The 10,865-nt window shown below is 31.7% G+C and overlaps 1 protein-coding gene across 1 annotated transcript; it reads left to right on the top strand.

Moving 5' to 3' along the window:
* The first annotated feature begins 65 nt into the window (after positions 1 to 65).
* Positions 66 to 2,526, top strand: LOC115888502 (protein lin-37 homolog). Its single transcript, XM_030908255.1, has 5 exons — positions 66 to 391; positions 513 to 686; positions 760 to 916; positions 987 to 1,135; positions 2,241 to 2,526. Exons 1-5 carry the CDS (start codon positions 213 to 215, stop codon positions 2,260 to 2,262), a joined length of 681 nt encoding a protein of 226 aa, XP_030764115.1. The 5' UTR covers positions 66 to 212; the 3' UTR covers positions 2,263 to 2,526.
* The last annotated feature ends 8,339 nt before the right edge of the window (positions 2,527 to 10,865 follow it).

Genomic DNA, 10,865 nt, shown 5'->3' with positions numbered 1-10,865 from the left:
AAAAAGATTATTGGCTACACTGATTAGTAGTTCAAATGCATTTTGTCACTCTTGTCATCCTTGTCACTATATCAGATGTCAAATGCTAATTTTAAAATTTAAATATTTTTGTTGTGGTTTGGTCTTGTACACGTCTTGTAGCTTGTAGATTCTGCATTTTCGTATAATATTTAGAGAAAAGTTTCATTTGTAGTCGAAATAATATTTTCAAAATGACTAAGAGACGGAGATTATCAAATTCATCTCCCATTAAAGTGGAAATAAAAGAGGAAGAAACGGTCAACGATTATATGATGGCCAAAGGCAGATTAAAAGGCGTTTTGAAACAACTTACTGAAAAATCTTCCGATGATGAAAGCGATTCTTCAGATGATACACATAGAAAGAGAAGGTAAATTTATATAAATTAATCTGTTATAGATTTTATTCAAACTCTGTTCACTACTTTGATATTTTGAGGGGTAATTGTACTCACTAAAGTAATTTTATACTAATGTCTTTGTTAATTAAAGCGAAAGAAAGAAGAAAGGAAACGAAGCATTGCCAGCACCATATCATCACACATATGTAATGAAACTTTACGATAGAAGTGTAGATTTAGCTCGTTTTGAAGAAGACACCCCATTGTATCCTCTTTGTAGGGCTTGGATGGAAAATCAGCCTAAGAGTCCACAAAAAGTAATAAAGTAAGTAGTAATATTAAATTTACATTCACTGTAAAATTCTACATCATTTTTTTTATATTCATTTTATTTTTAGGCGTAGATTATCATCACCAGAACCAGATAATACATGGAACGGTTCGACCATAGATGTTAGAAAATTACCGCCACCAACAAAATCTTCTATAATCAGAATTCCATCTCCAATACCAGAACAAAAAGAGCGAAGCAAAGATAATATCAATCTTAATTATGTAAGTACATTTCACTAAAATGTAACATAATATGAATTATAATCATATTAAGTCATCAATTTATCTAAAGGAAGAAGTTTCACCTGCGGATAAAAATACTCTGATCAGAAATCATTTGCAAAGATGGGTCAAAATTAAAAAGAAATGGATAGAGAGTGCTGTCAAAAATGAGGAGAGATATTCAAAGAGTTTTCACGTGTTGCAGTCAATTTATAATAAGTAAGATTGTATTAAATTTCTAAAATAATCTCTATAGGCTTGGGGCATTCTCCGCTGGCGCTGCCACCATCGCATAATATTATTTAGCTATAGTTTCACATTAATATCATTATAATACCACTTCATAAGCTAAATATGCTTTTTGTACACGATAGTATTGTAAACAACTGATATATACAAATACATGGCTTTAAATAGGGATTATACAAAAAAATTATTATATAATTATTATAAAAGTGTTAGGAAGAATAATTTATGAAAATTCTAAAAGTAAAAATAAAAAAGTAAATATTTTGATATCTTCAGAAGGTCTAACTTTTATTATTCCAGCAAAAAAGAATTTAGATTAGTTCAACTATGGTAGCAAGCAGTTTTACGCACCGGTTTTGTTAGTGGGGTCATAATTGGGGCTATTTCGCCTATAACAAAATTTTTTAAAAATACTTAATTATAATTTTAGAAGATGTTCATAAAACATTTAATCACTGGTTGATTAAAAAAAGTATCCATTAATATTGCAAATTATATTTTATCTCTCATAGTATTTAGTATTTGTCTATTTAATTTTTTGATTATGTAACGAGCACTTTGTTTACCACTTGTTTCGTCGAACTGCTTGAATCCATTTTTGCTTTTGATCAAATCGGTGTGAGAAACTATGAAGCTATAAAATGTTGTTTCGGGAGAGTTGAATATCCAGGAAAGTTGAGTTATTGAATGTTATTGCACCAAACAACGCCCTAGTTATGCTCTCCTTTATGCGTAAACTTCTTTTCGGCAATTTTATTAACATTTGAAATTGTCACAACACAGCACGACGCGACGCCTAGTTCGAATTCTTTTTCACTTATTTTTTACTACCCGAAACAGCGTTACATCACACAAATCTCTTTCCTGAGTGTTTTACAATTTTAACAAATGCACTAGCAAAAAACTAAAATACTTATATATTATGACAAAGCCACGATAATGCGATCAATATTTCTGATTCCTGCCGTATACAGCGCTGCGGTCGGAATTTGTTAATTAACTAAAATGCACCAAGCCTATAAAATTATCAATAATCTCTATAAATTACTGTAATATATTCTTTTTTATGTTGTAGAGCTCAAGAAAACCTGGATTAAATGGAATACATGAAATAAAAGATCGTATTTTATGTCTACTTAAGTTTAATCAATTTACTTATTAAAGGAACTAAATAACAAATATATTTAAAATGCATTTAATAAGAGAGAACAATGGTAAACCGCCCATCGGTCGCCGCCTTCATATAGAATATCTAAAAATGTTATATCACAATAATAACTAGTCTAAATTAAACAATAAATTAGTATGTAAATAAATTTATAACCACTTAAACATAGAAAATAAAGTAACATACAATGCTGCTCACGCCAAATAAATTTATTAATCCATTCAAAAGTTTACATTTTATAACATGTATATGTTTAATATTATTTTTAGTGCTCTAGCTGTATTCTTTTTACTGTTACTTAATGTTAATAACTTGTAAATTACGTAATTGAGTTTGAAGTAAGCTAAAATTCCTCCAATTGGTCCTTTCTGAGCTATTTATTAACTTTTAGAGGTCTTAATTAATCTTAGTATTTCTTAGAGTAATACATAAAAGTATTAAGATACATTAAGATTGTTGTATGGTACAAAAAGAATACAGCTAATTGCATTTTAAAATAAACAAAAAAATTTTGTTTATCAATTATAAATCGTTTTGTTTTAATTCAAAAAAGCAATTGACCTAAAAAATTATACAGAAGAAATAAATAAATTTTTATACATCTTTAGGTGTATTAAAGCACCAATTGCTTACATATAATCAAAGAGTAAATACTTAATACAAGATGCGACAGTACAGGGTGGCTCGAATTCGACGCTTATCATTGGGATTTCGGAAACCGTAAGAGATACAGGATCGGTTAAATGGAGGCAAAGTTGTACAATTTGATGCTCAATAAAATGCCGTATTGCATTTTGAAAAATTCCGAATACTTCCGAGTATATTCGAAAAAAACCGGAATTTTCAATTTTGTTTTCTATCGTTTCCTGGCTTTATTTGTTAAGATAACTGAAAATGAAAAACACATTTTCATGGCCACTTTCTCTGCTCTATAACTCTGTGTGATTAAATATTGACTCTGACGTTTCAGCTTCTGGGGACCATCATCAACATAATTTTTTTTTAAATACGGACCTGATTTTTTTTTAAATTTAATTAAATCCTTTCATCACTCTTAAAACACTATATATAGTCACTTTGATATTTGCCGACGTTTAAAAAAAATAAAAAATAAATAAAAATGCAATACGGCATTCTATTGAGCATCAAATTGCGCAACTTTGCCTCCATTTAACCGATCCTGTATCTCTTACGGTTTCCGAAATCCCAATGATGAGCGTCGAATTCGAGCCACCCTGTACACTTTCAAATGAGCAAATAAAATAATTGTATTTTAAAAAATTGCTATCTCTAAATACCTTATTTATCAGATATGCAGGATATTAAACAATAATCCTAATTAGGATACATAAATAACAAGATGTTCTTTTTTATTTTTGAATTTAGAATGTATAGGGGCATTTTATTTTGGCTGTACTTAAACTGCCGTTCAACGGTAGCTTACTAAAATTCCGTTAATAGGTATGACGTCGTTGATGTGACGCACTCGACGGCTTTATGAAATATAGGAATTTTATAAGGACTAACCAAAGCTATCCACCCCACCAAATAACCAACGCAACTAACCTCGACACTGATAAAAAATATAAAAAACAAATATAAATTAGTAAAAATCAACCAACCCCACCAAATAACCAACTAACCAATGAATTAACACCGTCCAAATAACCACGCTAACCAACCCGCCAAATAACTAAACCAATCCAACCAAAAAGAGTGAAACCAATGCAATAAGATCACGCTATAAGCAAAAAAATATAAAAAAGTCTTGGTCGGCGTGAGAATTGAACCACGGACCATTCGCCTACGAAGCGATAGCCTCAGCCACTGACCCACAGGTGCTCTTGCAAAATGCTTAAGGCTAGGCATTACTTTCCGCCGACATGAACGACGTCACAATATCTATTAACGGCATTTTAGTAGGCTACCGTTTAACGGCTGTTTAAGTACATCGTTTTATTTTTCTAGATACCTTTTTTTAAAGCTCTAAAAATAAATTTAATATAAATATTGTTAGAAACACTTTATATCCCATACACAGAAATATGGTAGTCATGGGCGCCGGACAGGGGGGGCAAGAGGGGGCATTTGCCCCCCCTGGATCACTGAAACAATAAAAATAAAAGCTATCTTCTTATATCCATCTGTAAGAAAATAATCATTATTATGAAATTTTTAGGTGTTACCTGTAAAATAATTATAAATGTGGTAATTATTGGGAAAACTGGAAATCGTCCGATTTTCACCAAAATTGGTATACACACTATTTTGAGGTCGTACGAATCTACTTTTTTCTTGGCGGTCTCTTACCGTTTTTCAGAAAAACGGAAAATTATTTCAACATTGAATTTTTCTTTATTTCGGCCCTATAAAGTAATAATTTCACTATATTTTCATTATATTATAGTTTATCTAAAAGCCACACTTGATTGGGGATACAAAAATGTCCAACATTTTACTGAAAAACACTTTTCTTAACAAAATAACAAAGAAAATTGAGACCAGATGAAAGTTTGACATTTGCACCTTCTTTCTCTCTCCTATGCAATGAGAGAGACAAATATATTCTAGACCTAATCTAGAAATTTGAAAATTTACAACGTTGCCATATCTTCTATTTTTTCGGGTGATTAGGGATTTTAAATAAATTACCTATTATGAGATCGACAATAATTAAATATACACCTATATCTACAAAGTTACGCGGAAGAGTTTTGATTGCATTGGTTTTAACTTCTTTGCGGCGGGGGGGGTTAGTCTTTTTTGATATAATATAACAACAAAAGATTAACACCCTCCGCATGGAAGTTGTAACCAATGCAATCAAAACTCTTTCGTGCAACTTCGTGGTTATAAATAGTCAGATCTCGTTGGTAAAATAGCAGTTATGGGAAGGAGCCGTTCTTCTGGCGACCGCCTTTCGTAATTCCAGAATAGGTTTAGCATTGGCAACGTTGCTTTAAATGCCAGAAACACATAAGCTTACTTCGGGTTTCTCTTATTACCGATTCTGAACCGTCCTACAACTGTGATGCGTATGCGCAGTAGGAAATATGAAGACATTATTTCATTTGCGCATGCGCTGCAGAGTTCTAGGACGGTTCAGAATCAGTAATAACAAGAACCCGAACAAAGCTATAACCTAACATTTTCAGATTGTTTACAAATTTATTTTAGCAAATTTTCCTCTATTATGCGTAGAATTGGTTAAAAAAGTAACAGAAAATAGCAAAAAGATCATTGATTATTGAATACCTAACAAAATATGTGCTAGAAAACCTTAAAAATATGACAAAAATTAAGAAAAATTCGATATTGAAATTATTTTCCGTTTTTCTGAAAAACGGTAAGAGACCGCCAAGAAAAAAAGTTCAGATTCGTAATCTACGACTTCAAAATAGGGTGTATACCAATTTTGGTGAAAATCGGACGATTTCCAGTTTTCCCAATAATTACCAAAAATGTGTTTCAATTTTTTATTCATTTTTACCTTGCCCCCCCCCCCCAAATTTCATTCTTCCGGCGCCCATGATGGTAGTTGCAAATCAAATAAAAAAGGAAGAATATACCACATTATAACTGTGTCAATTATCACATTTAACACAATTAATGATACAAATCTATTATAACTTATAGTTTATTTTATACTTTATTTGAGGACTTTTTTGAGTTTATTTATATACATAGATATATTAGTATGCAGTTTTTTAATATTCCTAATTATTTTAACTATAAATGAAAAATACCCTATAATTACCCTAAAATATCTAATACAAATATCGTATACAGGGTGCTACAAATTCGAGGTACGAGCATTGGTATCTCGCTAATCGCAACAGATACGAACATGGTTAAATTGGGGCAAAGTTGCGCTTTAGGATGTTCACTAAAATGCCATCAAAAAAGTTTAAAGGACTGCTGAGTTTTTTTTTGGAAAAAACGGATTTTTTTGAAAATCAATTTTATATTTTTCTGTGTACGATTACCGAGACACCAATGCTCGTACCTCGAATTTGCAGCACCCTGTATACGGGGTGTTTCAAAAAACATGTGCCATCTCTCGTGGGGACACTCCTCACTTAAAAATAAGATTTATTTTTCATATCAACATAGGTCCGATTCTGCTTTGTTTCGTAGTTACAGGGTGTTTGGTTTGAGAGTTGTTATAATTTTCTTCTAAATATTAATACTGGAATCTTTTCTAAAAAAATCATGTACGCCAGTGACTTTTGTTCTCCTGTTAGCAAAATAGTGAAAGCAGTTTAATGCCGATTAAAAGTTGTCTCTTGATATTTTGTCGATTTCGGCCTCCTTGACGAGATAAACGCAATTTTATTAATTTGCCTTGATCCAAGTCTAATAGCAACCTTTAAAAAAATTATCATTAACTTGCGAAAGTTTTAAATAAGTACTCATTGATTCCTCATCAAAAAACATGAAAAAAAGTTCCTATAAACATGGAAAAAAAATGCATAGTTTTAGATTTACAGGATGTTATAATTTTTTTATTATTTGAAACTGCTGTAGGTTGCACTAATAGTAATAATAACTAATGGTAATAATATTTAATAATAAATTAGGTAAAGTATTTAATTTATTAATTTTATTTTTATTAATTGTGACTAATAAAATTGCGTTTATCTCATCAACGAGGCGGAATTCGACAAAATATCAAGAGACAATTTTTAATTGGCATTAAACGGCCTACACAATTTTGATATCAGAAGAAAAGTCAGTGTCGCACATGTTTTTTTTTTTGAAAAATTTGCCAGTGATAACCCATATGCACGTCCCTGATGACGCTTTGAGTTTGTTCATATTGCATTTTATATCGACACTTTTATAACATTAAAATATGTAGCACTTACAGTAACTTTTACCCTCAAAATTTCATTCGAATCACTAAAAGTACTTGGAAGAAAATTATAATAAATCGAAAGATTATTAAAACTTTAACACCCTGTAGCTACGAAACAAAGCAGAATCAGACCTATGTTGATATGAAAAATAAATCTTATTTTTACGTGAGGAATTTTCCCACGAGAGATGACACATGGTTTTTGAAACACTCTGTATAGATAATAGATAATTAATTATGTATGTAGCGTCAAAGCATCTTGTATTTTATTTAATCTTTGATGTAAGCGTATCATTAAACTTTGTTGATGGATAATGATTTTGTATGACAACTGTTTGGTTGTCATTAATAAAAGCAAAATATGAAATGTTTTTTCTTTATATTATATCACCTTTTAAAGCCATACTGTTATCATGCCCTTTTATCCAATTGGAAAGTGGTCTTAATACTATTTTTGGTATTGGGAAATATTATATTTAGAATCGTTTTAAGTTAAACGTATTTCAGCTATTTTTATGTTTTTATTTAATTTATTTTATTTTAATTTCCGACTCTGACGTTCCTAGTACCATCTAATTTTTATAAAAAATACGAATTTAGATAGACTGTGTTCCGCCATATTGAGAAAACTTACATGAAAAGGGCTATAATACAACAGTGCGACTTTTAAGGTGTCCCCCATACTCATAAAAGAGATAAAAGAGATGCAAGTTAGTTTGAAATTTGAAAAGGAACTAGTCTTATAAGAGTTGACATATATGCTTGATGGCTCCTAAATAAATTATTAATTTCAGATCTGTCAACATTCCTTTAAAAACTTTGAAATAAGTACGATGGAATAAGTTCTTTATGACGTTTGCATTTACAGGAAATATATGTATATTAATTTATTAGTATATTAATTAGAAGAAGTCAAACTGTTTAAAAATAATGCACAAAAAGACAATAATTTTCAACAAACAAATTTGTCCTAAACAAATTCTTAACTCTATTGAAAATTATATGACAACAGATTAAATATAAAATTTACTTTTTATAAGAAACAACTTTTTTTTATAAATTTTGGAAAATTAAACCACCTGAGAATGTTTTTGAAGCTCCCTGTATTCGAAGCAACATAACGAACATTAACTAATTTGCAGCTTGCGAGGTAGGATAAACCTTAGGGATAAACTGGTTTTATTAAGAAAAAACTTCTTAGAAATTCAGAAGAGTTTTTTCTTATATGCGTTTTTATACACACTACACAGGGTGTACATGAATCAGGCGATTCTCTTTTAAAAACAATTGAAGACATGAGTTTTTAAAGGCGCCATGTCGCATTTTTTTAAAAATCAGTTTTATTCAGTATTTCAAGATCTCTTTGACATATCTATCCTCCAATAGACTCTAATACAGGGTTTCTTAAAGTGTGGTCCATGGACCCCTTGGGGGTCCATAGCATGTGTATCAGGGGTCCGCGATCCGCATAAAGCCAGTTAACTATAAAAATATTTATTAAGAAAATAAATAGTGTAGGGCGGCGAATTCAGTAGGTATTTAATCACTAAATACTACGCGATGCGCGTAAGGATCCAAAAAAAAACAAAGTTGAAGCTGTTCCCTTATCAAACGATGTTATTCATTCTAGAATTGTTGAAATGTCGTCAAATGTTTTACAAGTTGTTGAAGAATTAATTGCTTCACCGTCTCCATTCAGTATTAAATTGGATGAAAGCACCGATGTGTCACAATGTAGCCAACTCTTGGTATTTGTTCGTTACGTACAACAAGACACACGTAGTATTAAAGAAGAGTTTCTTTTTTGCATTTCACTTTTGGAGACTACAAAGGCTTCGGATGTTTTTGAAATGACAACATCGAACAAAATGGAAGACTATACTTGGTCTCGGTACGTGCAGACACCGATGGAGCTCCCGCAATGCTTGGTATACGTCTGGTTTCGCGGCTTTAGTCAAGAACTAGATCCCTCGTGTCATAATAACTCATTATGTCTTGCATCGACATGCTTTGTCTTCACGGACTTTAGCTACATTCGTGAAGGAAGTTATGTCTACATGTGTCAAAATAATTAGCAGAGCAAGAGTCTTAAACCACCGCGGCACCGCCTGTTTAAAAGACTTTGTCAAGAAATGGGGTCAGAACATGAAGTGCTGCTTTACTAAACAGAAGTTCGTTGGCTGTCAAGGGGACAGATCTTAAAGCGATTGTTTGAGTTAAGGACAGAAGTGTTACTTTTTCTAAAATATACAGGAAATTCACTGTCTGAATATCTTGAGAGCGAAGATTTTGTACGGAGGCTAGCGTATTTGGCAGATATATTTACCCAATTGAATGAGATTAACTTGTCTCTTCAGGGCTCTGCGGTAACCATCGTGGATGCATCTGAACGGTTGAAAGGTTTTATATGTAAACTGTCACTTTGGAAAAGGATTGTGGAATCTAGTAACTTTGCAAATTTTCCGATGTTTGAAGAGTTAATAGCACAAGGTGACAGCAGCACGATATCAAAAATGCTACAGAAAGAGGTGTCTAAGCATTTGGATACATTGCAACCTTCTTTTGAAGGATACTTTAACTTAGAATCGATTGAAAATGAAACTTGGGTGCGGGGTCCATTTATAATCGACACGGATAATATCAGCGATAAAGATGACTTAATTGGCATGAGATATAAAGAAGTTTTAAAAGCTGAATTTACTGCAAAAGATCTTGGCGCGTTTTGGTGTTCTTTAAGTCAAGCTTACCCTCTTCTTGTCAAGCGAGCTATGTCCGTTCTGATACCACTGACTATTACGTACCTTTGCGAGGCAGGGTTCTCTGTTCTGGTCTCGATAAAACAAAAAGTCGCAACCGATTGAACGTCACAGATGATATGCGCCTTGCCTTGTCGAAGATAACCCCACAATTTAACGTTCTCATTGAGGCCAAACAGCAGAATCCTTCTCACTAGTTTACTAGTATACGTGTAATAAATCTATTAATAAACGTTTTCTTTTTATGTAAATAAGGCTTTTTTTAGTTTCCTCTATTCCTGATAGGGGTCCGTGGAATTGTACAAATTGCGTAAGTGGTCCGTGACTGCAAAACGTTTAAGAAACCCTGCTCTAATAGCAAATATAAATATCATAAAGAATATCCTAGGTGATAAAGGTGTCATGTCACATACACCATCAATACTTTTTAGACGTATTTTGTCGATTTACTCGAAACTTGAAAAAAGCGACACGACACCTTTATCCACTCATGTCTTCAATTATATACTGGGTGAGTCTTAAATAAGTGCAAATATTTTTAGGAGTAGTATATTTCGACCCCAGAAACACGATTATTGAGTATATGATAAATTTTTTGGGTTTTCTTTAGTTTATAATTAAAACACAATTTCTTGATAATATGACAACATAGATAGATCCAGTGGTTCTCAAAATTTAAGCTAAAAATACTTTTTTGTATTTTCAAAGTAAAATATCTCAGTTATTTTGAACTTATTTGAAAAAGGGTAAAGAGAAAATATGTTTCTTTTATCGAGATCTACCAGCCCTAAAAATATTTGCACTTGTTTAAGAATCATCCTGTATAATAATGTTATTATTCTAGCTATAAAATAATTTTATACAGGTGTTCCTTAACGACATGCTAATATTTAAGTGGGTGATTCTTGGGCCAATTCT

This window comes from Sitophilus oryzae, unplaced genomic scaffold (genome assembly GCF_002938485.1).
Source record: "Sitophilus oryzae breed Bouriz unplaced genomic scaffold, Soryzae_2.0 scaffold_1167_pilon_pilon, whole genome shotgun sequence".
Taxonomy (NCBI): domain Eukaryota; kingdom Metazoa; phylum Arthropoda; class Insecta; order Coleoptera; family Curculionidae; genus Sitophilus; species Sitophilus oryzae.
Note: the sequence above shows the minus strand (reverse complement) of the source record. Positions and strands in the feature narration are given on the sequence as shown.

Bases quoted from the DNA above. Each gene is read 5' to 3' on its own strand.
- LOC115888502 (XM_030908255.1), top strand. From the start codon at position 213: ATGACTAAGAGACGGAGATTATCAAATTCATCTCCCATTAAAGTGGAA. The intron at 687-759 runs GTAAGTAGTAAT...TTTTATTTTTAG, and splicing joins AGTCCACAAAAAGTAATAAA to GCGTAGATTATCATCACCAG. The intron at 917-986 runs GTAAGTACATTT...ATTTATCTAAAG, and splicing joins ATAATATCAATCTTAATTAT to GAAGAAGTTTCACCTGCGGA.